The sequence below is a fragment of the Salmo salar genome, chromosome ssa28 (genome assembly GCF_905237065.1).
Source record: "Salmo salar chromosome ssa28, Ssal_v3.1, whole genome shotgun sequence".
NCBI classification, from domain to species: Eukaryota; Metazoa; Chordata; class Actinopteri; order Salmoniformes; family Salmonidae; genus Salmo; species Salmo salar.
Window position 1 is genome coordinate 7,227,130 of NC_059469.1, and position 26,710 is coordinate 7,253,839.

Genomic DNA, 26,710 nt, shown 5'->3' on the forward strand with positions numbered 1-26,710 from the left:
AATGAAAAATACTTCTAAGTGATATGTAATAGTTATGTAACAAAGCCATCCTTGGTCAAGGCTGAGATTTAATTTATTGTACTGTTGGGTTGTTTTCAATACAGGCTGTAAAAAAAGATCAGTCAAGTCATATTACCTTTGTTCCAGGACTGTACACTATAACCTTGTCGGTCTATTAGAGACAATTCCATTTGTGTTGTCTTTTTCTCCTGAAGATATTGATCTGTCGCTCAAGGAGCGTGTAAACAATATGTGAGTATGACATGCTTTTCCCATGTTTCTTTGCTACTTTGAAATGGGATTCTTATGTATGGGTAATGGCATTTTCTACTCCATGACAAACACCCGTTATGCTCTCGTGGTGTGCTATGACGTGTCATTCTGCAGTGAACTAGAAAAGATTTTGCTATTGACTGTTGTTATCTTGGAATGTCATTCAATGTTAGAAAGAATTGGAGCTTCAACAGTTGTGATTGCTTGGGGAATATTGTCAACTTAGACAGTTTCCACTTTTCTGTCCAGTTGCAAAATAAATCCATGCAAAAAACGGAATGAAATGATGCAGCATTAACAGATTTTATTACGTTTTTCAATAACCGTTTCTTCTATTTGCTATCATTTTCTAATACAAGCGTATCATTAGTGTGCTTCTGTCAAGCTTTAAGCTGAATGACTTTCGTTCATGAAGCACTTCTCACATTTCTAAGAAGTGCCTCTATTAACATTCTTACCACCATGTCTGTTATGCTTAGCGTTGGGCCATGGCTCGGGGGAAAACGGTGTGCTGTGACCTGAGCACCCTCGAAGTCACCCTCATGGTCCTGTTTGTGGTCATGACCGCAGTATCTGTGGGGCTCATCTCAGTCATGGCCGTCCACTGGGAAGACCGATTGCGTAAGAGTTCAAGTCCGCTTGTCTGCTTTTGCTCATGTGGGCAGTTTGTTATTTTAGTGCGAGATAGCAGGGGTTTATCATGTTCTTTATTTACGAATACGAGTAAACGTTCCTTGACCACATTACTGCCAAAAATGAAATCTTTATTCCTTTTATTTCTAAAAGTCTAATTCAGAAACGTGTTTATTTTTGATGGTATGAACAACTGATGTGTAATGTTTTTTGACTACAGAGGAACCAGAGCCTACAGTAAGTCCTACTGCAGGACTACATGAGAACCCATACCTCATAGGGGTGGGCAGAGCAGACTGCACAGGACCCCCTGGGGATGTCCCCCTGGTGAGTGGCAGCGGTCCTTCAGGACTCCGAAACTGAAGTTTTTTATTTATTTTTGTATTTTCTTGACTATTTCACAAAAAGTCATGCATGCTTCTTGCTTTACACTAGTGGCGTCTCTTGTATGCTCACAAATCATTTTCATGGAGATGTGGCTGAGATTGACCCACCCACATTGAGAAATACCTGATAAGAATCTGTCATAGCATTTATGATGAGACAATGAGATGAGATCTGTGATAAGGAGTCCTAATTTTCAGTTGTTTACAGTTTGCACTTACAATGCCATAAACCAGGGAAGTTAATGGTATATCTCCATTCCAGATGGGCTATGCGAACGTGGAGCAGACTGCTGCGGGTATCCACACACGCCTCTTCAGCAGGGCCTTTATTGTGGATAATGGGAGCAAGAGGGTGGTGTTTGTGACAGCTGACATCGGCATGGTCTCTCAGAGGCTACGGCTGGAGGTGAGCTACAGTATACCGAACCACACACACACACGTTAAGCTCTGTCAGCTTTCAGAATCAAGGAGGAGGCTGACGGAAATGGAGAATGAAAATGCACTATAAAACACACTCAAAAAATGCATACGTTTGAATTAGTAGTCAGTGTTGTCTCATCCAATGCAATGTGTTTTAGGTGCTGAAGGAACTTGAGGTGAAATATGGTAACCTGTACAGACAGGACAATGTGATTCTGAGCGGCACCCACACACACTCTGGTCTGGGTGGGTACTTCCAATACACCCTCTTCATGATCACTAGTAAAGGTTACATCAAACCCTCCATCAAAGCCATCGTCAATGGAATTGTCAAGGTGCCTGTCCCTATGCCACTCCTGACTGCAATATATCCATATATCTTACTGCCTCAAGTTGACTATATTGATCACGTTTTATGCATTACAGTACTTGAGTTGCATTACTTCGCTATATATGGTATCTAATACAATAAAATGGATGAACTAGTGAAAATGCTGTGGGAGTTTGCGGTTTGACAATAAAACCTTGTGTGTCCACTTAGAGCATTGATATAGCACACAGGAATATAAAACCCGGGAGAATCTACATGAGCAAAGGAGAGCTTGAGGAGAGCAACCTAAACAGAAGTCCTCACTCCTACCTCAACAACCCTGCAGAGGAGAGGAACAAGTATGTTTGTACCATTTTTTTATACTGTAGCTCACAAAGTATAAATACAGGATATAGCTTGTAGACCAGGCTTGTTCAAATGAATGAATGTTTCAGAAATTGGTTTGTATTGTAGACTCTCAATCATACAACCTTTTACAGGTATAAATCCAACACAGACAAGCAGGTCACACTTCTGAAGTTCACAGACCTGGATGGAGATGGTATGGGCATGCTCAGGTAAAAAGAAACACGTTTCCACCTCTTATGTGCATCATACAAACCCAACCTGTGGCCTGTTGGTGCCAAAATCTGGCTATAATGACTTATGAGAATGGCAGTGAGATGTCTTTGAGGCCCTCTGACCTGTTGGTTCACATTTATCAGACCCATTGACATATGGCACTGTCACTTTCAGCTGGTTCGCTGTCCATGCTGTCAGTATGAACTACACCAATCAGATGGTCAGCAGTGATAACATGGGCTATGCCTCTTACCTACTGGAGCAGGAGAAAAACATTGGCTTCTTGCCCGGAGAGGTGAGGTTTCATTATCCTTGTCCAATCAACATTTTCATATTTAGTATAATAGAGACGTGGTGGCTGTTGGCCGTTTCCCCATTGCAACTACAGAATGATTGAATGTGTGTGTTGGGAGAGTGACTCGAGTCTGTTGAGAGCCTGTGTGGAAAAAATAAATAGAGCCAATCTAAATGTTATTTTTCTGCACTTTTGGGCTAAATGTGTAATAAACTTAACTTCTGTAATTAAATCATGTTCATGCAGTTCTCCGTTATGCAAGTTGATTAAACCTTGCTCTCCACAATCACTCGAGAGCTGAGCTATGATTTCTTTCTTACTTTAACAAAATCAACACTTTCAGACTGCTTACATATGCAAAACTTGGCTTTGATAAGCTAAATTGGGGTATGAGTTCATTAGAGCTGGGAACATTTCAATTATTGATTAATAAAGTGATGTTGGAAACTTACATTCATGGGACATGAAAACAAAATAAATATGTATATGAAATATATTACGTATATCACATTGTGTAAAGTATGGAATATATAGAGTACCAGGCAAACGTTTGGACACACCTACTTATTCATTTTTACTATTTTCTACATTGTAAAAGAATAGTGAAGACATCAACACTATGAAATAACAAATATTATGGAATCATGTAGTAACCAAAAAAGTGTTAAACAAATCAAAATATATTTTAGATTTTAAATTCTTCAAAGTAGCCACCCTTTGCCTTGATGACAGCTTTGCACACTCTTGGCAGTCTTTCAACCAGCTTCATGAGGTAGTCACCTAGAATGCATTTCAATTAACAGGTGTGTCTTGTTAATTTGTGGAATTTCTTTCCTTAATGCGTTTGAACCAATCAGTTGTGTTTTGACAAAGTAGGGGTGGTATACAGAAGATAGCCCTATTTGGTAAAAGACTAAGTCGATATTATGGCAAAAACAGCTCAAATAAGCAAAGAGAAATGACAGTCCATCATTACTTCAAGACGAATGAAAGTCAGTCAATCCAGAAAATTTCAAGAACTTTGAAAGTTTCTTCAAGTGCAGTCGCAAAATCCATCAAGCGCTATGATGAAACTGGCTCTCATGAGGACTGCCACAGGAAAGGAAAAGCCAAAGTTACCTCTGCTGCAGAGGATAAGTTCATAAGAGTTACCAGCCTCAGAAAATGTAGCCCAAATAAATGCTTCACAGAGTTCAAGTAACAGACACATCTCAACATCAACTGTTCAGAGGAGACTGCGTGAATCAGGCCTTTATGGTCGAATTACTGCAAAGAAACCACTACTAAAGGACACCAATACGAAGAAGAGACTTGCTTGGGCCAAGAAACACGAGCAATGGACATTAGACCGGTGGAAATTTGTCCTTTGGTCTGGAGTCCAAATTGGAATATTTTGGTTCCAACCGCCGTGTCGTTGTGAGATGCAGAGTAGGTGAACGGAAGATCTCCGCATGTGTGGTTTCCACCGTGAAGCATGGAGGAGGAGGTGTGACGATGTGGGGATGCAACAGGAAATTGACCCAACACACTTCCAGGCTGTGTAAGGGTTATTTGACCAAGACAGAGAGTGATGGAGTGCTGCATCAGATGACCTGGCCTCCACAATTACCTGACCTCAACCCAATTGAGATGATTTGGGATGAGTTGGACCGCAGAGTGAAAGGAAAAGCAGCCAACAAGTGCTCAGCATATGTGGAAACTCCTTCAAGACTGTTGGAAAAGCATTCCAGGTGAAGCTGATTGAGAGAATGTCAAGAGTGTGCAAAGCTATCATCAAGGCAAAGGGTGGCTACTTTGAAAAATTACAAATATATTTTGATTTGTTTAACACTTTTTTGGTTACTACATGATTCCATATATGATTATTTCCTAGTTTTGATGTCTTCACTATTATTATACAATGTAAAAAATAGTAAAAAAAAACCAAAAAAAAACAAGCTTGAATGAGTAGGTGTGTCCAAACCTTTGACTGGTACTGTATGTGAAGGACTCCTTACTCCATTTGTATGTGTGACACTGTGTCTTGTTCCAGGGGCCGTTTGTGGCAGCCTTTGCCTCTTCTAACCTGGGAGACGCCAGCCCAAACATCAGAGGGCCATTCTGTGCCAACACTGGACTCCCCTGTGATTACCTCAACAGCTCCTGTCCCATCGGAGGGGTGTGTACGGCAGACACAGAACAGTAGAAGTACTCCATGGAATACTGTAGCAGACGTTTACTGAACAGCATCAGCATGTTTACGCTCTGTGCAAATTCAAAGTTTATGTTCGCATAGAATCCATAGCAAAAAAACACTACCGCTCCAACCTCTTGTGTGATGTTTTCCAGCTAAAAATGTGTGTTGCGCTGGGTCCGGCAGGATCTGACATGTTCAACAACACCAAGATCATAGGAGAAAACATTTTCAAAAGGGCAAAGGTAAGACATCTTACCGGTCACTATGAGTCATATGCCCATTTTTAAGTCCATGATCTGTGAAACAACTTTGCCTCGCTGAGAAACCAATTACGTGGATAGATGTTTGTCTTCTCCATCAAGAGATTAGTTGAGTTGATGATCCATATCTAGGTAACCTAAGGGTCAAGATCGTTGGCCAGTAACCGAAAGGTTGCTGGTTTGAATCCCCGAGCAGACTAGGCGAAACATCTGTCGATGTGCCCTTGAGCAAGGCACTTAATGCTAATTGTCCCTGTAAGTAGCTCTGGATTAGAGTGTCTGCTAAATGACTAAACTGTAAATGCCTGTTTTATTGTTGTCTGCCCCCTACAGGATCTGTATGGTAAGGCCAGACAGGAGGTTCGTGGGCCCCTCCATGCAGCCCATCAGTGGGTGAATATGACTGACGTGACCGTCCAGCTAAACTCTACACACACAGTGAGAAACCCTAACCTTAACTCTAAACCTAACCTCTGGATCTGTAAGAGCACACGGGGAGCCAAACCAAAAAGTGTGTCACAAGTAACAAAGAATGCCCTCGATTCAACTTCTCACCTCTGCCTCACTCTTTATCTTGAAACACCAAGAGTATGTTCTAGTTATTGACTTTTATGGTGCCTTGCTTTATCAACATCAGCGATAATGCTGGAAGTATTAAGGATAATATAATTCCCTGATGTTGACTGCAGTGTGATACAACTGAAAAATCTGCCGATGTGCCCTTGAGCAAGACACTTAATCCTAATTGCTCCAGGGTCGCCGTCGATTATGGCAGACACTGGCCGTGACTCCACTGTCTGAGGGTGACTCAGGAAGAGTTGGGATGTGCAAAAAAACACATGTTCAATTCACACATGCGTATTAATACACACATGTATGAAATAGGACAAATATAAGCACCCACCTCATTATTATTATAATTATTATAAACGCAGAAGTTTGACCCAGTTCATTTTGATACAGTATGTACTGAATTTTGTGATTCTGACGCTTGTCTCTCACAATCAGGGCAGAACCTGTAAACCAGCCCTGGGCCACAGCTTCGCCGCAGGGACTACAGACGGAGGAGGCGACCTCAATTTCACACAAGGTTAGAAACCTTTCTCTGCTTTTTATTGTCCATTATACACTGAGTGTACAAAACATTATTAACACATACTCTTTCCATGACATAGGTAAACATAGGTAAATCCAGGTAAATGCTATGATCCCTTATTGATGTCCACTTCAATCAGTGTAGATTGGTATTTGGTATTGGCATTTGGTATTGGTATTTAAGAGCAGTTTGAGTGTCAAGAACTGCAACACTACTGGGTTTTTCACGCTCAACAGTTTCCCGTGTGTATCAAGAATGGTCCACCACCCAAAGGACATCCAGCCAACTTGACATGACTGTGGGAAGCATTGGAGTCAACATGGGCGCAGCATCCCTGTGGAACGCTTTCGACACCTTGTAGAGTCCATGCCCCGGCGTTATTGAGGTGCAACTCAATATTTGGAAGGTGTTCCTAATGTTTTGAACACTCAATGTATATTACTGTGCTATATTAAGATAATTGTCACGTAGATAATCACTCCTCGATGTACTGAATTGTTCTGAAATGTACATGCTGTATGTATCCAGGAGCTGTTGAGGGTGACCCATTTTGGGACGGAATTAGAGATGCGCTGCTTGGAGCTCCCTCCAATGAGACACAGGACTGCCACCGACCCAAACCTATTCTCTTTAGCACTGGAGAGGTGGGCACTGTTCTCTTTCTGCCTTTTTCCATTGCGGTCCAAGTGCGGCCAGAGACTTTCCATGGGCTTGAACTGTGGCGTTACTTAGGGAAATTGTGTTTCCATAGCCAGAGCTGTGTGTCAGTGTTACTGCACATGATGTCACCATCGGTGAGATGTGACTGTAACAGTGTCGTTCTCTGCCTTAGATGACCTGGCCCCTCCCCTGGCACCCAAGCATTGTGGACGTTCAGATGATCACCATAGGACCTGTGGCCATTGTGGCTATCCCCGGAGAAATGACGTGAGTTTCCACTACAGTCTGTAGTTTTTTTTTTTTTTTTTTTTACCCTAATAGACCCTAATTATATTTTCCTCACAATGCTGTCATGGAAAATGTGATTAAGGAACAATGAGTTAGAGTTGGACTTGAGATGGAACAGGTTGTGACTCTGTGGTTGCTGGTCACGCATTCAGGCGCACATTGAAAGAACAATGCAACCAACCTTTAGAGAGAACACACAACGCAAAACAGACAGTCCGCAGTGTTTGTTTAGCTGACGTGTTAAAAGACATTGATTGTATTATTTTTACCCATGTGTTGCAGCACGATGTCAGGAAGGAGAATAAGAGAGGCAGTCAAACAGGTGAGAATCAAATATCACACACATACAAATGTAGGACACACACGCACATGCACACCACATGCACGCACACCCACTTATTAAGGCAAATATACTGTTAGCATTCTTTATGTTTTAAATTTGAATGTATGTCATACAAATCACATTTTATCAAATCACATGCTTCGTATACAATAGGTTTGGACTGACAGTGAATTGCTTACTTAAGGCCCTCCCCAACAATGCAGAGAGAAAGAAAATAGAGAAATAATAGAAAAGTAAAACATGTAATAATAGATACACACTGAGTGACAATAACGTGGCTATACAAGCGGTACCAGTACCGGGTCCATGTGCAGGGGTACGGGGTAATTGAGGTGGATGTGTACATATACAGTGCATTTGGAAAGTATTCAGACCCCTTGACTTTTTCCACATTCTTTTTACATTACAGCCTTATTCTAAAATGTATTAAATGTTTTTTTCCTTCATCAGTCTACACACTGACAAAGGGATAACAGGTTTTTGAAAATGCATTAAAAATAAAAAACAGAAATACCTTATTTACATAAGTATTCAGATCCTTAGCTATGAGACTCGAAATTGAGCTCAGATGCATCCTGTTTCCATTGATCATCCTTGAGATGTTTCTACAACTTGATTGGAGTCCACCTGTGGTGAATTCAAATGATTGGAAAGGCACACACCTGTCTATATATAAGGTCCCACAGTTGACAGTGCATGTAAGAGCAAAAACCAAGCCAGGAAGTCAAAGGAATTGTCTGTAGAGGTCCGAGACAGGATTGTGTCAAGGCACAGATCTGGGGAAGGGTACCAAAAAATGTCTGCAGCATTGAAGGTCCCCAAGGACATATTGGACTCCATCATTCTTAAATGGAAGAAGTTTGGAACCACCAAGCCTCTTCCTAGAGCTGGCCGCCCCGGAAAAACTGAGCAATCGGGGGAGAAGGGCCTTGGTCAGGGAGGTGACCAAGAACCCGATGCTCACTCTGACAGAGCTCCAGAGTTCCTCTGTGGAGATGGGATAACCTCCAGAAGGACTACCATCTCTGCAGCACTCCACCAATCAGGCTTTATGGTAGAGTGGCCAGACGGAATCCACTCCTCAGGAAAAGGCACATGACAGCCCACTTGGAGTTAGCCAAAAAAGATTCTCTGGTCTGAAGAATCCAAGATTGAACTCTTTGGCCTGAATGCCAAGTGTCATGTCTGGGGGAAACCTGGCACCATCCCTACGGTGAAGCATGGTGTTGGCAGCATTATGCTGTGGGGATGTTTTTTAGCGGCAGGGACTTGGAGACTAGTCAGGATCGAGGGAGGAAAGTACAGAGAGATCCTTGATGAAACCTGCTCCAGAGCGCTCAGGACCTCAGACTGGGGTGACGGTTCACCTTCTAACAGGATAACGACCCTAAGCACACAGCCAAGACAATGCAGGAGTGGCTTCGGGACAAGTCTCTGAATGTCCTTGAGTGGCCCAGCCAGACCCCGGACTTGAACCCGATTGAACATCTCTGGAGAGACCTGGAAATAGCTGTGCAGCGACACTCCCCATCCAACCTGACAGAGCTTGAGAAGATCTGCAGAAAAGCATGGGAGAAACTTTCCAAATACAAGTGTGCCAAGCTTGTAGCATCATCCCAAAAAGACTCAAGGCTGTAATTGCTTCCAAAGGTGCTTCAACAAAGTACTGAGTAAAGGGTCTGAATACTTATGTAAATGTTATATTTCATTTTTTTGCTTTGCCATTATGGGATATTTTGTGTAGATTGATGAGGGGTTGGGAAATGTAATCAATTTTAGAATAAGTAACAAAGTGGAAGAAGTCAAGGGGTCTAAATATGTTCAGAATGCACTGTAACTAGGAATAAAATAACGGATAGTAAACAGCATGGGTGGACAGTGCCGTTCAAGATTTGGGAGGCCAATATTTTTTTTCTTCTAATGCAGCATATTGGATGACTCTCATTCATATTCCATTCACCCTGCTCAATGTAACATCGATAGGTTTAGGCTACTACATGATACTCTAATTTTCCCTTTTCCCAATCATGAGGTTTCTACAACCTAGCATATGAATGAAAGTTTGCAACACACAGTTGAAGTCGGAAGTTTACATACACTTAGGTTGGAGTCATTAAAACTAGTTTTTCAACCACTCCACAAATTTCTGGTTAACAAACTATAGTTTTGGCAAGTCGGTTAGGACATCTACTTTGCGCATGTCACACATCATTTTTCCAACAATTGTTTACAGACAGATTATTTCACTTATAATTCACTGTATCACAATTCCAGTTTACATACACTAAGTTGACTGTGCCTTCAAACAGCTTGGAAAATTCCAGAAAATTATGTCATGGCTTTAGAAGCTTCTGATAGGCTAATTGACATAATTTGAGTCAATTGGAGGTGTACCTGTGGATGTATTTCAAGGCCTACCTTCAAACTCAGTGCCTCTTTGCTTGACATCATGGGACAATCAAAAGAAATCAGCCAAGACCTCCGAAAAAAAATTGGATACCTCTACAAGTCTGGTTCATCCTTGGGAGCAATTTCCAAACGCCTGAAGGTACCACATTCATCTGTACAAACAATAGCACGCAAGTATAAACACCATGGGACCATGCAGCCGTCATACCGCTCAGGAAGTAGACGCATTCTGTCTCCTAGAGATGAACGTACTTTGGTGCGAAAAGTGCAAATCAATCCCAGAACAACAGCAAAGAACCTTGTGAAGATGCTGGAGGAAACAATTACAAAAGTATCTATATCCACAGTAAAACGAGTCCTATATCGACATAACCTGAAAGGCCGCTCAGCAAGGAAGAAGCCACTGCCCCAAATCCGCCATAAAAAATACAGACTATGGTTTGCAACTGCACATGGGGACAAAGATCGTACTTTTTGGAGAAATGTCCTCTGTCTGATGAAACAAAAATAGAACAGTTTGGTCATAATGACCATTGTTATGTTTGGAGGAAAAAGGGGGACGCTTGCAAGCTGAAAAACACCATCCCAACCGTGAAGCATGGGGTTGGCAGCATCATGTTGTGGGGGTGCTTTTCTGCAGGAGGTACTGGTGCACTTCACAAAGGTGGCTTCATGAGAAAGCAAAATGATTTGGATATATTGAAGCAGCATCTCAAGACATCAGTCAGGAAGTTAAAGCTTGGTCACAAATGGGTCTTCCAAATGGACAATGACCCCAAGCATACTTCCAAAGTTGTGGCAAAATGGCTTAAGGACAACAAAGTCAAGGTATTGGAGTGGCCATCACAAAGCCTTGTCCTCAATCCTATAGAAAATGTGTGGGCAGAACTGAAAAAGTGTGTGCGAGCAAGGAGGCCTACAACCTGACTCAGTTACACCAGGTCTGTCAGGAGTAATGGGCCAAAATTCACCCAACTTATTGTGGGAAGCTTGTGGAAGGTTACCCGAAATGTTTGACCCAAGTTAAACAATTTAAAGGCAATGCTACCAAATATTAATTGAGTGTATGTAAACTTCTGACCCACTGGGAATGTGATGAAAGAAATAAAAGCTGAAATAAATCATTCTCTACTATTATTCTGACATTTCACATTCTTAAAATAAAGTGGTGATCCTAACTGATTAAATGTCAAGAATTGTGAAAAACCAAGTTTAAATGTACTTGGCTAAGGTGTATGTAAACTTACGACTTCAAATGTCAGAATAATAGTAGAGAGACTGATTCTTTTCAGCTTTTAGATACAGCTACTGTAGCTTATGCTTTCTGTACTAGATTCATTTTCTGATACTTTGATTGGGTGGACAACATGTCAGTTCATGCTGCAAGAGCTCTGATAGGTTGGAGGACGTCCTCTGGAAGTTGTCATAATTACTGTGTAAGTCTATGGAATGGGGTGAGAACAATGTGTCTCCTAAGTTTTGTATTGAAGCCAATGTACCCAGAGGAGGACGGAAGCTAGCTGTCCTCCGCCTACACCATGGTGCTACCCTACAGAGTGCTGTTGAGGCTACTGTATACCATTGCAAAACAGTGTGTTTTAATCAATTATTTGTGACGTGAATATATTTACTATAGTTTTATCTAAAAAGGTTAACTTTTTAAAATGTTTTTAATAATTTTAATTTGGATTAAAATCACTGAGGAGTATGGTCCTCCCCTTGCTTCTCTGAGTAGCCTCCACTGGTAAACAGTAGCAGCAGTGTATGTGACACTGATGAGTCCAAAAAGTTAGTGCAAAAGGATCAATGCAGATAGTCCGAGTATCTATTTGATCAACTATTTAACTTACTATTTAACAGTCTTATGGCTTGGGGGTAGAAGCTGTTCAGGGTCCTGTTGGTACTGCTTGCCATGCGGTAGCAGACAGAACAGTCTATGACTTGGATGGCTGGAGTCTTTGACAATTTTTAGGGCCATACTCTGACACCGCCTGGTATAGAGGTCCTAAAGATCGGAGGGCCCTTGCCAAATCTTTTCAGCCTCCTGAGGCGGAGAGGCGTTGTCGTACCCTCTTCACAATTGTGTTGGTGTGTTTGGACCATGTTAAATCCTTCGTGATGTGGACACCGAGGAACTTGAAGCTCTCGACCTACTCCACTTCAGCCCCATCGTTGTGAATGACATGATGCTTGTGTATGTGCTTGTTGATCAGGAATTGGAGGCCCAGGGAACATTCAGTAACGCAGAGGTGGTCGTCGCTGGCCTGTGCAACATCTACACTCATTACATCACCACCTATGAGGAGTACCAGGTACGAGAGAACAAGCGATTTTGAGTGGTATCAAATCACTGCTCCTGATCTGATCTGATCACAAAAGGGCCCATAGTCACTGATGGGTATTGCTTTCTACAGATCCAGCGTTATGAAGGAGCTTCCACCATCTACGGGCCTCATACACTTTCTGCATACATTCAGAAGTTTAGGGGCCTGGCCAAGGCCATTGCAGAGGTGAGGACCACATACTGTACAGTACATGTACCGGCTGCTGTTACAGTGAATGTCCTTTTCCAGCTGACTGCATTTCAACTTCTCCTATGCTCACAGGGTAAAGAGCAGGAGCTGCCCAAGGGTCCTGAGCCCCCTTTCTTCAAGGACAGCCAGCTGTTCAGCTTGCTTCCTGCTGCGGCTGTAGACAAAAAGCCAATCAACACCACGTTTGGAGAGGTTTTAGAGCAAGTGGACCCAGAGTACACGGTCGTAAGTCTGACTTGGTCAAAATGCTATGAGCTAATGTTTTTTTTAACTTGTTTACAACATCAATACTGAATCTCCTCAGCATATGAATGCAGTTCAAGGGATGTTAATGTATTCCTGTAGGGGGATGTTGCTTCTGTCACATTTGTTGCAGGGAATCCAAGACACTCAGGAGACATGGTGAGGCTGCAATCTTACACTTAACTAGTATCATTGATGGTATTATGCTTCTTTAGATACCTTGGTTGTATAGTATGTAGCACATCACTGATACCATGTCATTTCAGAGGGACAAGACTTTTGTCACTGTGGAAAAGTATCATAACAGCACAGCATACTGGGACGTCGTTCACACAGATGCATCTTGGGAGACAAGGTAGAGCACTGTTCATTCAAATTCCTTATTTCATAAACACTCTATCAGACCCAATCCATTTTGTTAGAGCTTGATATCATTTTAATGGCCTCTGTAATAACTAGCGGCACCTGGAAAACTATCTGTTCGGTTTGATTATTTTATCTGACAAGCACAGAATGCTTATTGGGCATTATTCACATCGGGCCTTATCTTTCAAGGACAACTCGTTGATAATGTTGTGCTGATCAGCACCTTGTATCTGATTATCACCACAGCTTAACACACAGGCTGCTTGCTATAAAAGGGATATTGTGAGATTCTGGCATTTTAAGCCATTATTCTACTTACCCAGTCAGATGAACTTGTGCAGTATGAAGGAAGTTAGCGGTAGTTTCCGAGCCAATGCTAACTAGCGTTAGCGCAACGACTGGAAGTCTACTGGTACGCTGGCATTGCTACTGTACCTGTAGACTTCCAGTCATTGTGCTAATACTAGTTAGCGTTGGCTTAGTTGTCTCGCGAAACTACCACTAACTTCCTTCATACTGCACTCGGAGACATAAAAATGGTATCTACCAGTTCATCTGACTCTGGGTAATCTCGTAGTATCCCTTTAAACACAGGCTCAAATCCAGGTTCACAATGACGCACAAGATGCGTCTAAAGAAATCATAAGAATGTAGACAGTGTATTTGAATTGACTGAGATTATTGATGGCTGAGTAGGTCGTTCATTGGCAGAGTTCGGCTGCGACGTTAATTGCAAGCATAACAGGTATTTTTGAGAGGAGCATTGGTAGGTTGGGCAGGATGATTGCTTGGGGGTGGTCTTTAGAGGTGGTATAGCCCAATTAGGGTTAGATTCAACCCCCGTTCAATGGGGTCAGCATTGGTCCACTGACCTCTCCATGGTGTGGTCATGATGAGTCTAAAGCCTGATATATCTGTGTGACAGTAACGAGGTCACAGTCTCTTTGATCAGCTCAATCAACATCATCCGGACGACATCAGGGGTGAAGGTGGGAGGGAGGGTTCTAATGGAGGGTGACACTGACCCCTCATGTCCCTTGTGTTCTTGTTTTCTCTTCTCTCTCTTCTCTTGTCTTCTCTTCTCTCCTCTCCTCTTGTCTCCTCTCCTCTCCTCTTGTCTCCTTTCCCTAATAGGTTTCACTGGGTGAAGAATGGAGCGGAGAGCAATGCTACCATTGAGTGGCACATCCCTCTGTCAGCCCAGGCTGGCTCCTACAGGATCCGACACTTTGGACACTACAAACAGCGGAAGGGATTCCTAGAGACTGTGATCTTGGCGTATGAGGGTGTGTCGGATGTCTTCAGAGTCTCCAAAATAACGTATAATTACTAACCACTGATCATTTGAATACGACAAGACCAGCAGTGGAAATAAGGCAGACGATAGTGTACACTTCTAGTGGCCCTGATATGATAAAGATTGTATGTTCTCCATTTCAATGTAATACAATGCACGTACAGTACTAAAGCATTAAACAAGACCCATGCTTCACAAAACAAAACCGGCCTTTGGGTTGACGTGCAAGAAGCCCATGTGCCAAATGGGGACTACATTCAACAAGGTGTGAAGGGTAAATACGTGTGGTTTTGAATGAGAGCAGCTTCAGTGCTAGTCTATATTTCATCTCCCATGGAAGTTAAGATCATTTGTTTATGATCAGTTGATTCACATGTTTTTACTATGTAATTATGTGCAGTCCTAATTCTTTTATAGAATTAAATGATTTGAAGTATTGTGACACATTTCTTAGTTATATGTAGAAAGAGTTGTAGTAAAGTGAAGGAAGCAGTTCTCAAAATGCAATTGATTTATTCATCATGGGCAATTGCAGTTCATGACACATTCTAATTACCCAAGCAATACCACATGTAGTTTCACAAAAATGTACCCATTTCTCCTTAAATTTCAGATTTGTATTTATTTCAACCCTTTATCATTTGCTTTCATGGGATTTCAGATAAATTATTGAGGCACAGAGAATTTGAAGTATCCAAAAACAATATAACTATACAAATAGTGTTGGATTTCTGGTATAAAAATACGTTCTAAGTGCTATACACACTTTAATACTGTCACTGCTTAGGCATTATCATATTTATCAGTGTCGTTTCGTGCCCTGATAAGTGTGTTAACACTTCCAATGTCCATGTTCACAAGCCTAGGTCGGGTGTAAGGTAATAAGGGAAATAAGCAAAACAGAATGACATCGATCTCTGTTCAAGATAATTGTCCATAGCTAACACTCCAATGTAAAATCAGACATTTTGACAATAAATATCCCATGGCTAAAACACATTTGCACAGACTTCCATAGACAACAAAACCTTAAAATATTAAAATAGCCAGTTCAGCTTCACAGCTTTGTGGATGGTTTTCATTTTCTGCACACTATAACATCGGAAAAGAGAGGGAAACACATTCTGTGTATGCATTTGTAACTACTGAGACACAAATAGCAGGAAAGAAACCCCTTTTTCACACATCTCACCATCAAAAGTGACTGAACTACGCCAGTGTTTTCAGTCTAACAATGTACAACTGTGCAACAACATCAAAATGCACCTGCAGCAGATTTAGGTAGAAAGTAAAGGTCACCATTGAAACTATGGCAGAAATGGTATCCCTGACATTTGCAAACTCTACTTCTATCAATGATTTATGAGGAAATATAAAGACTTTTAGGGACAATTGAACAAACTTGAAAGGGACACTACAACCTCTATTGGGTCAAAGGAAGTCACTAGTCCGTCGCTATGAACCAGCAGCTGTGTGATAAAAAAAGATGATTTGGGGAAAAAATAATTGGCCGTCAAAATAATGATAAAATACATCATAAACAATCTACTTCTGACAATTTGCTAACTCCACAACATCTAATTGTGGTCCTCTACCACTAAATAGATCAACACAATCAAATGAAATTGACATAATGGATACTTCATAAGTTTTACACAAACTGAGAATGTATAAACTAAGAAAGAATGCTGGTGACTGAGATGAGGTTCCAGGATGGCCCTAGAATTTAGAACACTCCATAACCGTCTCCACGGGTTGCCACGGCGAAGGTCGGATAGCCCTCGTAGGTGGCGTATGCTGTCAGGTCCTGGCCCAGGGTGACAGCCTGTTTGAGCTGGGAGGCAGCTACTGAGGCTGAGGTGTTCGCTATTGTGTAACCTGGAGATCAGGAGAAATGACGTACATTTAAGTTGTTTAATCTCATATCTTGCTGTTATCGTGTCTGTATGATACGTTTTTTTTTCTAGAACCTATCACAAGCTAGCACTTGCCAGAATATGTCAGTAATGAGGTTCCAGGATGGCACTAGAACTTAGAACACTCCATAACCGTTTCCACGGCGAAGGCCGGATAGCCTTTTGGTTTGGTTAGTATTTGTAGTTTATACCATTATGTGGTTCTAGGTTAGCGACCTACTCTACAGAGAGGGTTGGATGATGGTTAGTCTTATTGACCTTTGGGGGAGGCAGGTAGCCTGGTGGTTAGAGTGTTGGGCCTGTAACCGAAAGGTTGCTAGATGGAATCCCCGAGCTGCCAAGGTAAAAATTGGTCGTTCTGCCCCTGAACAAGGCAGTTATCCCACTGTTCCTACGCCGTCATTGTAAATAAGAATTTGTTCTTATTAACTGACTTGGCTTGTTAAATAAAGGTTAAATAAATAAATAAATTACAACATACCTGGGAATGCAGCTACTGCTGCAGAGGAGGCCTCAGCGCCCTCTGTCTGCAGCCCCAGGGTCTGCAGGGCATGCTCCGCAGCATGAACCTTGGCCTCATCCACAGCTGTACACAGCTTGGCTGGGGTGAACGGATGCCTGGAGGAAAGAAGGGAGAGAAGGTTAAAGAAGTTGATGTTGTATGTATGTAATGGAAGAGCCCAGACACTTGCTCTTTTTGCGATTTCACTTGGCTTTAGAAATCGACCCCACTAGCGATAGACTTCCTCATGCTTATTCAGCGGTTGTGTCGTTACCAACTTTATCCACAACGTTATATTCCATGTCGTGTGACTCGAGCTATAGCAGGGGTGGGCAATTCCAGTCCTTCGAGGGCCTGATTTGGTGTCACAGTTCTGCCCCAGCTCCAGCTAACACACCTGACTCCAATAATCACCTAATCATGATCTTCAGTTTAGAATGCAATCTGATTAATCAGCTGTGTTTGTTAGGGATGGAGAAAAAGTGTGACACCAATCAGGCCCTGGAGGACTGGAGTTGCCCACCCAGGAGCTAGAGCCTACCTTTCTGTGTGCGCATGCGCGAGCAACACGGAAGAAGTATCGCTCGAGTCGCACGCACCACATGTCTGACATGGAATATAACGTTGCGGATAAAGTTGGGATTGACACCATTTCATGTGTACGACATCTAAAGACCTGCATCGCTATACTGAGAGCGTTGCCGTTTCTAAAATGACAATGTTTGGGTGTTTTTGGAGTCTTTGTTCATGTTTTATCTGTGCCCTTGCAACTTCTTAACGAGCATGAAGAGTTTATTGCTGGTGGATTACGTTTCTCAAAACCAAGTGGAATTGCAAATAAAGTGTTTGGGCACTTCTGTAAGATGCCATTTACATCCAAAACAGAGATTTGGTTAAAAAAAAGCGAACTTCTTTAAAAGGTTATGTTATCCAAAGGGGTCCTTCGATATAGGAAGCCACTACAGAAAACATAACTGATGTGTACAGTAGACTCTAAAGTATGCCTGTGTTTCTTACACATTAGGGTATTGGGTGGCCAGAGCCGGAATGGTGACTTTGTAGAGGAACAGTTGCCTTTGATCAAGTCCGATGGCAGAGTGAAGCTGGTAAACTGGCTGCCCCCAGTTGTTCTTCTGACACACATCCTCCAAGATCTGGAAGATGGTATACGAATCAATACATATCCATAGATCAATCAATGATATGACATTGTTTTTCTGCAACATTCAGAATTCTGAATGCCTTATTTAGGGCTAATATGAAAGTGTGTGGGTGCGTGTGTGTGTGTGTGTTTGTTGTTCCTCATCATGCACTTCTCGTCCGGGAGGTTTGTACCTGTGGCGCATGTTTGATACCGGGAGGCTTCATAGACACAGGGTTCATGGGCGTGAGCTCCATGCCCGGCAGCAGGTCAAAGAGCTTGTCGTCGGGGTGCTTGTCTGTCTTTAGTTGGTAGGTGGCACAGCCTCGACCTACACCTGCGTAGGCAAGGTATCCGCGACCACCCATTCCGCGCACCCCCGCTGCCCCTACAGGTACATTCATGTAAATTTCTAGGAATGCAAGAAGGCATTAAATCCAATCAAAATCACCAGAAATCACCTGGGGGCCATCAAGACGATGTAAACACTGATTATGGTGTCATCCAGGCCGGCACAGTACAGCGATTCTCATTTTCACCGCTTAAAGCTGTGGCGTTATTTCGAAAGAAATTTAGGGTCGTCATTCATTTCAATGATTCCATTTTCAACATGTTCAATTCCCCCCAAATCCAACTTAATTGAATGATCGCACTTGTCATACTAGACTGTAATATGCAGCCATGGAGAGCACATTTTGAATGACTATCAGACATTCAAATCTCTTACTACTATAAATAAAGCAGTACAGCATAGTGCTAAATGCATGAAAATGGGTAACTTATCTCTATTAGGAGATCAAACATAGACATAAATGAAAGAAAATATACTGTATCATTGCAAAATGTATATTTGGTTCCAGCCTTGTTTAACATTTGAATGAAGTATTTTAGAACATGCTGTGATTAAAACCATTCATTGCAATTTAGACCAAAGTCATTTCAGTTTAATCTTTCAGTGAAGTGCTGGTGTTGGAATCTACCCATCGAGGCTGGTTGGATTTGGATCTCTCAAGTGATTATAGCAGATACCATTGATCAAGTCAGGTGCTCAAAGACAAAGATTGGTAGATAAATTACCATATATATTTGTGTCTCACTGATTGTCTGTGGAGAGGAAGCAGAGAGAGGGTACCCACCTCGAACCGAAGGCGTGCGCACCAGGCCACGGCCACCCACATGCCCCTTGGCACTGGGGAAACGGAACTGATTAGGAATAGCAGCATATGCCTGTGGGGTGTAGAACACTGGGGCACCCAGGTAGGCTGCTGAGGGATCATACACCTGGCCCAGTGTGTAGGTGTACTCCCCCTGGAGCAGGGCCCCACCTCGGCCACCTGTACCCCGGGTGTAGCGCACATAGTTGTCCTTATCCACCGGCTTGGCCAGGGTCACCTCCACGGGAGAGCCATCCACCAGCTAGGGAAGGAGTTGACATTTAGGAACAGTTCAGTGTAGAGGATGGTTGTGTGGCTGGATCGTGCATTGTTGTGTGATATTGCTTGGTTCTGGTGGCTGAGTGGCTGGAGCCTGATTCTGATGTGAGTTTGATTCCCACATGAGTTGAATGTATTGATATTGCGTGTATGGTTAACTGGGAGTCACTTTAGATAAAAGCACGTGTCGTCATAACATTACATGTCCTGGGATAGATCGGTGCGAGAGAGAGGCCCTTGAGAGAGAAAGTGTTTGAGATTATACCTTTCCGTTCACTGCGTCCATGGCGCTTATCGCGTCCTCCCTCTGGGTGAAATGGACAAAGGCGTAGTCTCTGATCTTCTTCACTCTCTCCACAGCACCTGTGGATCGTTAACATGCATCCGCTTATCAACCCCATTACAACACAAGGTCACGTACAGAACCTCGTTGTTGAACCCAAACGTGACACACTATCCGCTGTACTGTAACTGAACCTGCCTGGTTTGATACTGTTGAACTCCTTCTCGATGGTCTCTTCTGTAGTAGCCAGCATCAAGTTCCTCACATAGAGAATCTTCACCGTTGCCATGGTGTCCTCGTCCACTTCCACTTCAGGCTCCGCCCAGTCCACGGCGATGGCGTGTCCCCACAGCTGGATCCTCCCTGGGGAAGAAGATCAGGAAGTTCAACATTTCAGCCAATCAGCCCACCCAAAGACCCATATTGGTTTTCATAGTCAAAAGTCTCAAAGTCATCATGATCCAATATGATATACTATATCCTTCCATAGGATTATGTTACAATGATGCTGTTTTTTGACTGACTGTGATTCTCAGTACTATGACTGTTAATAGTATAAAATAAGGGTCCAGTACCTGGCAGTAGTTTCCTCCTGGCCATTGCTGCAGCGCGGTGACTGTCGTACTCCACAAAGGCGAAGCCCCTGTTCTTGGTCTTGTCCGCAGCACTGGGGTAAACAATCACCTCCAACACCCCATCTGTCACTTTCTTCATCTCCATCAGGATCTCCTCTCTCTTCTTGGATTTGGGGATACCCCCCACAAACAGACGACAGTTGTCCACACTGGCACACACTCCTAGGAGTCTTCCGTTCCTGGAGAGTAAAACAGATTGAATTGAATGGGAAGATTGATGTAGTTTGTCAACAATGTTCACAATGAAATCCGATATCGTTGCTGTATGCTGATGAAGAGAGTATCCGTAGTCCTACTATGAGTTTTCCATGACTCAGGCATATGTTTCTGGTAGCTGACCATTAGACTCCACGGGGCTTTTTCTCCATTTAATTTCCTTGTGTCATGTGATTGCTTACCTGATTTCATAATTATTGAGCTGTTTCATGGCGGTCTTAGCTTCATTTTTGGTGGTGAAGGTAACAAAAGCATATCCTCTATTATTGCCGTTGAAGTCCATCATCATCCGGACCTCATAGATCTTCCCAAACTGTGAATAGAAAGGGGATTTACTTTGAAAACAAGGACATACAACAAGGTTACACTTTGGCAACCGTTTTAAGTCGGCAAACATCTCTTACTTTCTCACAGAGGGGGACCAGCTCATCCTCGAAGAGGTCCCTGGGTAGCTTCCCCACAAAGATCTCACTGCCCCTCTCTGGGGGAGGGCCTTCCCAGCCTGGAGGGGGCCCGCCGTACCTCCTCTGACCATTCTCCTGTGGACACAACTGGAATGAGTAACCAGTAGCACAGGGTTTGTAAGGATTTCCTACCACTTCAAAGCCCTTTTGTAATGCAGGTTTAATTCCGAATGAGAGATTTGAGCATTCATATAGAAATCTCCCTGATATCTTCATTTGGTATGATCTTGTAGTTGTGCACAAATTACCCAGACAATCCACATAGCAATAAAGTATGAGCTGTAGAATCACCAATCAAATGAAATTGCCAGGGGCCAGACTGCAGCGATAACGGTCAAAGGGATCCAGTCGTTTGTCTCTTCCACCACAGGGTGGTGCCCCATTATCACTTGTCATGACCGAGGCCAAGCGAAAATAGGTTTGAAACTGATGGATAGGCGTTGGATTTTATCAGAGCCCCACTTCCTCGCATTACACACAAACTCCATAAAGAAGGATGACTTTTGTGCGGGGGCCAAATGATAGGATCCAACACTGTGCATTGGTCATGTACTGGGTGAAAGCCCTAAATGATTGGGGTCTGGTTCCTACCTGCAATAATTGATATCCTGTGCGCTGAATGAGCGCACGCAGCGACACCTCTTTCTGCGTGCCCGTCAGTCCATCCCCGGATTTTTGATTAGATTCCATTGAGAGCGATTGTCAGCAATAAATCAGCAAAATTAGGGGTGCTCACTGAAATTCAATCACAATTCAGAACACATCAGTGACATCGCTGAACAACCCATACAATTACCTGACTGAACTGGAGCTCAACAGGTCACCAAATCACACTGTTACCATGCCTAAGCCTTCTTTTGTGACTATTTTCACTTTTTAGGCATAAACTCTTGAACTGGTTCAGACCTTCAGTAATGTATCACACATATTGCAAGACAATTGTGCTCTGTATTGTGAGATGCATTTGCTCATAAGTACACTTTAGCCTTTACAGAATGATTGCCTTTACAGAATGATTGCCTTTACAGAATGATTACCTTTACATAATGATTGCCTTTACAGAATGATTACCTTTACATAATGATTACCTTTACAGAATGATTACCTTTACAGAATGATCAGGTATGATTTTGGCTAAATAGCACCTCCAACATGTACTCAGTTGTTATGCACTAATGCCATTGCTCCATGTTATGATGACATGTAGAGGGAAGCCTATTTCATTCAGTTCCCTGTCAAGGACAGCTATGTAATTATTAACGAAACTCAGCCAACCACAGGAACAGCAGACCACCACTGAGGCCCCTTTTGTCTCAATCTATTCCACCCCACTCTCTCACACTCATGTACTGTCACATAAGACATACATGAAGCATTTATGCAACAGCTTTGAATAAGGGTCCCATAATCAAGCCTTTTGATTTTCAATGGCCAATCACAAGACACAAGATGCCCAACACTAGCACACTATAGGCTACTTCAAGAGAATCCCCTTTTGTTGGTAAGAGGTTGATTAAATCATCAGGAAGATACAGTAAACAGGCAACTCTGAGTGATGCAATCATTTCCATCCTGATTGAGAGGCCTGTCTCTGTTTCTTTCTACACATATTGATCAAAGAGAGGCCTGATAGTGACGAGAAGGCTCCACTCAGAAGGGGTCAAAGGGTACGTGAGGGGTGACGGCCACTCAAACGATCTTCAAACGTTCTCAAGTGCCAATCATGACGGAAATGATGATATCATGCACACACTGTCTTTTTCACCTTGAAATGTTTCCAAATACAGTCAAACCAATCTCTCCTTTAAGAAAGTGAATTCTGCCAACACACACAAGCCCACAGATGGCTTTGTTTTCACAGTTCTCTCCTCATCACTCTCCTCAAAGGCTGCCTGGAAGGCTTTGTTGTAAATGTCAAGACACCAGGCAAAATATGAAATACTGGAGTAGACCTGCTCTCGGGTCGAGCACCATCCTTCACGACAGTCAAGCCAGAGGTGATATGGTTTCACTCTCTCATTTCAGATTGTTTGTTCACAGTGTCGTCAGTAACAATACTGGGACCCAGGTCATGTATTTTCATCTGTGAATTCAGTATTAGCTGCCATTATGATACTCTCCAGGCCTGTGTCTAGAGAGATGAGTTATTGCCTAATCATTCACTAGCAGAACATTAGCGTAGGCAGCCAGCCCTGGCAACATCACTCTTCTATTCCCTGACCAAGAAACACCCTCAATGAATCTCTACTGTCAAATATGAGGTATTGGGTTACGCGGGTGCCACTTCAAGCCTAGGTAAACACCTGGGGAGGAAAACGGTCTTTAGGTTCTCTTTCTGTTCTGGGTGGCTCGGAGAGAAGGCGCTGTTATGAGGGTAGGCCCTGAGTGGACATAATACTACAGAACTCCATTACACTCTCTCTCTCTCTCTCTCTCTTATTCTCACTCTGTCTGGGGCTCTCTTCACGATAGCCTGGTTACCGTTTGCGTAAACAAGATAACTAGACGGAGGCTTATCTGGCAGTGATCAGTACCTGCTTTTAGGAGCTTTGTTGACTGAGGCTAAATACACACTGAGCTGAAGGCCACTGGGTTGCCCGCTGTTGCTGCTGGAAACATTCGTCCGAAAAGATTCATAATACAAATGATATCAAATAGTTCAGACTTATATCCCTTTCGGAGTCATTAGTCACACGTTTTATGAATTATCTTTCCTTTTGAGAAAAGCCCCTTTAATGTATACTGGGTTATTGTGTATTTTTTCCACTGGACTTCAAAGTTAAAATGGAGCTATGACTAAGGTTCCATATGTTCATTGGCATCTGGCCTACATACCATACCTTACGGTATGTATGTGGTAGGTAGTGGTAGGCGTATTTAATAGGATTACATTTCAGTTGAAAGAGCTACTGTTAATCAGTTTGTCTTATATTAAACTGTAAGCACCCTACTGTGAATACTATGCCCTTACTGTCATAGGACCAACAATTGACAAATAAAAATGATAGACTGGCTACAAAAGTATAAACGACCGAATTAAAATGACTATTTCAAACATGGCTTTTCCCCGCCAGGCATGTCACGCCTGTGACACCTTCAACATCAACACGATTAACAGAAAATGACACCCCACTGGTTGAATCAAAGTTGTTTCCAAACATCGACATGAAACCATCTAACCGTGCTTCCCTCTCCCTCTGCTTTCTTACCTTGACCGTGTCCTCAGAACCATACGAGTCACCCAACACAACATTTGACCACAGGTGAACAGTTAGATCTGTCACATGAAAAACATCCTCAGTGCTAAGAGAGCAGATCTCCAAGGGGAGCTTTTGATTAATTTTTTTACACAAGACTCCAAAGCAGCAGACACACAACAAGGAAGAGTTAGGGAGCTAAGCTTACCTGAGCAATTCCAGAGATCAACACCCGGAAGACTCAGTCCTTCATTCTGGGGAATTTAGCAACGTGTCACTGGGGTGATTCTGTCATCATATCAAACTCCAAAGGTTCACTGTCCCCCAGCTGCTTTATGAGCCTGCAGGGTTAAACTTTAACCAGCCCTATCTCTCTCTCTCTCTGCCTCTCTGCCTGCAGAGAGAGGAGCCCTTTGACCAGGGACAACACGATCACGGTGCTCTCAGCCAGACACAGGCTCACTGCTCACTTAACTAAAGCACCACATTATATACTCTCAAGTCAATATGACTATTTTTAGTAATATTAAATCACGGTATTAACCATAACTTTTGACTCAAGAATACAGTAGCAGTCAAAAGTTTAGACACGCCTACTCATTCAAGGGTTTTACTTTATTTGTACTATTTTCTACATTGTATAATAATAGCGAAGACATACATCTAAATGATGAAATAACACATATTATGGAATCGTTTAATAACCAAAAAAAGATTTAAACAAATCAAAATATATTTTATATTTGAGATTCTTCAAAGTAGCCACCCTTTGCCTTGATGACAACTTTGCACACTCTTGGCATTCTCTCAACCAGCTTCACCTGGAATGCTTTTCCAACAGTCTTGAAGGAGTTCCCACATATGCTGAGCACTTGTTGGCTGCTTTTTCTTCACTCTGCGGTCCAACTCATCCCAAACCATCTCAATTGGGTTAAAGTTGGGTGATTGTGGAGAACAGGTCATCTGATGCAGCACTCCATCACTCTCCTTCTTGGTCAAATAGCAATTACATAGCCTGGAGGTGTGCTGGGTCATTGTCGTGTTGAAAAACAAATGATAGTCCCACTAAGCGCAAACCAGATGGGATGGTATATCGTTGCAGAATGCTGTGTTAGTCATGCTGGTTAAGTGTGCCTTGAATTCTCAATAAATCACTGACAGTGTCACCAGCAAAGCACCATCACACCTCCTCCTCCATGCTTCATGGTGGGAACCACATATGCAGAGATCATCCGTTCACCTACTCTAAGTCTCACAAAGACACGTTGGTTGGAATCAAAAATCTCAAATTTGGACTCATCAGACCAAAGGACAGATTTCCACCGGTCTAATGTCCATTGCTCGTGTTTCTTGGCCCAAGCAAGTCTCTTCTTATTGGTGTCCTTTAGTAGTGGTTTCTTTGCAGCAATTCAACCATGTAGGCCTGATTCACGCTGTCTCCTCTAAACAGTTGATGTTGTGATGTGTCTGTTACTTGAACTTATTTCTGAGGCTGGTAACTGTGGTGGTCCTCATGAAAGCCAGTTTCACGATAGCGCTTGATGGTTATTGCGACCGCACTTGAAGAAACTTTCAAAGTGATTTTTTTCCCGTATTGACTGACCATGTCTTAAAGTAATGATGGACTGTCATTTCTCTTTGCTTATTTGAGCTGTTCTTGCCATAATATCGACTTGGTCTTTTATCAAATAGGGCTATCTTCTGTATACCACCCCTAGCTTGTCACAACACAACTTATTGGCTCAAATGCATTAAGGAAAGAAATTCCACAAATTAGCTTTTAACAAGGCACCCCTGTTAATTGAAATGCATTCCAGGTGACTACCCAAGAGTGTGCAAAGCTGTCATCAAGGCAAAGGGTCGCTACTTTGAAGAATCTCAAATATAAAATATATTTTGATTTGTTTAAAACTTTTTTTGTTCCTACATGATTCCATAATGTCTTATTTCATAGTTTTGATTTCTTCACTATTATTCTACAATGTAGAAAATTGTAAAAATGAAGAAAAACCCTTGAATGAGTAGGTGTCCAAACTTTTGTCTGCTACTGTATGTGTTTTTCTGTTTAAGAGATAGGGCCACAATTACATGGGTATGAAGTAAATTAAATGACTGTGTAGTACTTTGATAGTGAGAGCTATATATTCTGTTAATCTATTCAGCAAAAATAATAACACCAAAGTTGTAGTGTGACACATTATCCACCATTTGTCAGTGATAGACTGCAGGTAAACATGCCGTGTTGTCGTGCCACGGTGTTTGCTGTTTCGTCTTGTTTGTTTGAGTGACATATCACCTAGATTACATAGGCAGGCAGAGTCTCCCTGCTTAGTACGCTTTTACCCTCTCAG

General features: G+C 42.5%; 2 protein-coding genes across 5 annotated transcripts; one reads left to right on the top strand and one right to left on the bottom strand.

Moving 5' to 3' along the window:
* The first annotated feature begins 39 nt into the window (after positions 1-39).
* On the top strand, positions 40-15,014 carry asah2 (N-acylsphingosine amidohydrolase 2). The gene is made up of 21 exons (XM_014179305.2): positions 40-252; positions 753-894; positions 1,127-1,233; positions 1,555-1,698; positions 1,872-2,048; positions 2,255-2,382; positions 2,524-2,601; positions 2,780-2,900; positions 4,933-5,058; positions 5,229-5,318; positions 5,670-5,774; positions 6,345-6,426; positions 6,961-7,076; positions 7,265-7,359; positions 7,663-7,702; positions 12,346-12,444; positions 12,547-12,642; positions 12,739-12,891; positions 13,012-13,068; positions 13,176-13,264; positions 14,410-15,014. Exons 2-21 carry the CDS (start codon positions 762-764, stop codon positions 14,606-14,608), a joined length of 2,235 nt encoding a protein of 744 aa, XP_014034780.1. The 5' UTR covers positions 40-252; positions 753-761; the 3' UTR covers positions 14,609-15,014.
* A 54-nt stretch (positions 15,015-15,068) lies between these two features.
* Positions 15,069-24,806, bottom strand: a1cf (apobec1 complementation factor). Of its 4 annotated transcripts, none has more exons than XM_014179308.2 (12): positions 24,568-24,806; positions 21,754-21,897; positions 21,103-21,237; positions 20,881-21,011; positions 20,423-20,661; positions 20,046-20,210; positions 19,830-19,927; positions 19,268-19,547; positions 18,326-18,519; positions 18,008-18,144; positions 16,970-17,106; positions 15,069-16,450 (listed from the first exon to the last, which is right to left on the bottom strand). In XM_014179308.2, exons 2-12 carry the CDS (start codon positions 21,850-21,852, stop codon positions 16,299-16,301), a joined length of 1,767 nt encoding a protein of 588 aa, XP_014034783.1. In that variant the 5' UTR covers positions 21,853-21,897; positions 24,568-24,806; the 3' UTR covers positions 15,069-16,298. The 4 variants fall into 4 exon arrangements, with proteins under 4 accessions (XP_014034783.1, XP_014034781.1, XP_014034782.1 ...); XM_014179306.2 differs by having other exon boundaries at positions 18,326-18,543; XM_014179307.2 differs by lacking the exon at positions 24,568-24,806 and adding an exon at positions 24,372-24,561 and having other exon boundaries at positions 18,326-18,543.
* Between the last annotated feature and the right edge of the window lie 1,904 nt (positions 24,807-26,710).

What these genes read in the sequence shown, in the direction of transcription:
- asah2 (XM_014179305.2), top strand. Translation starts at nt 762, where the DNA reads ATGGCTCGGGGGAAAACGGTGTGCTGTGACCTGAGCACCCTCGAAGTC. An exon ending in CTCAGAGGCTACGGCTGGAG is followed by an intron (nt 1,699 to 1,871) that starts GTGAGCTACAGT and finishes AATGTGTTTTAG; the next exon opens with GTGCTGAAGGAACTTGAGGT. An exon ending in TCGTCAATGGAATTGTCAAG is followed by an intron (nt 2,049 to 2,254) that starts GTGCCTGTCCCT and finishes GTGTCCACTTAG; the next exon opens with AGCATTGATATAGCACACAG.
- a1cf (XM_014179306.2), bottom strand. Translation starts at nt 21,852, where the DNA reads ATGGAATCTAATCAAAAATCCGGGGATGGACTGACGGGCACGCAGAAA. An exon ending in CAGGATATCAATTATTGCAG is followed by an intron (nt 21,238 to 21,753) that starts GTAGGAACCAGA and finishes TTGTGTCCACAG; the next exon opens with GAGAATGGTCAGAGGAGGTA. An exon ending in GTTCAACAGTATCAAACCAG is followed by an intron (nt 19,928 to 20,045) that starts GCAGGTTCAGTT and finishes AACGATCCACAG; the next exon opens with GTGCTGTGGAGAGAGTGAAG.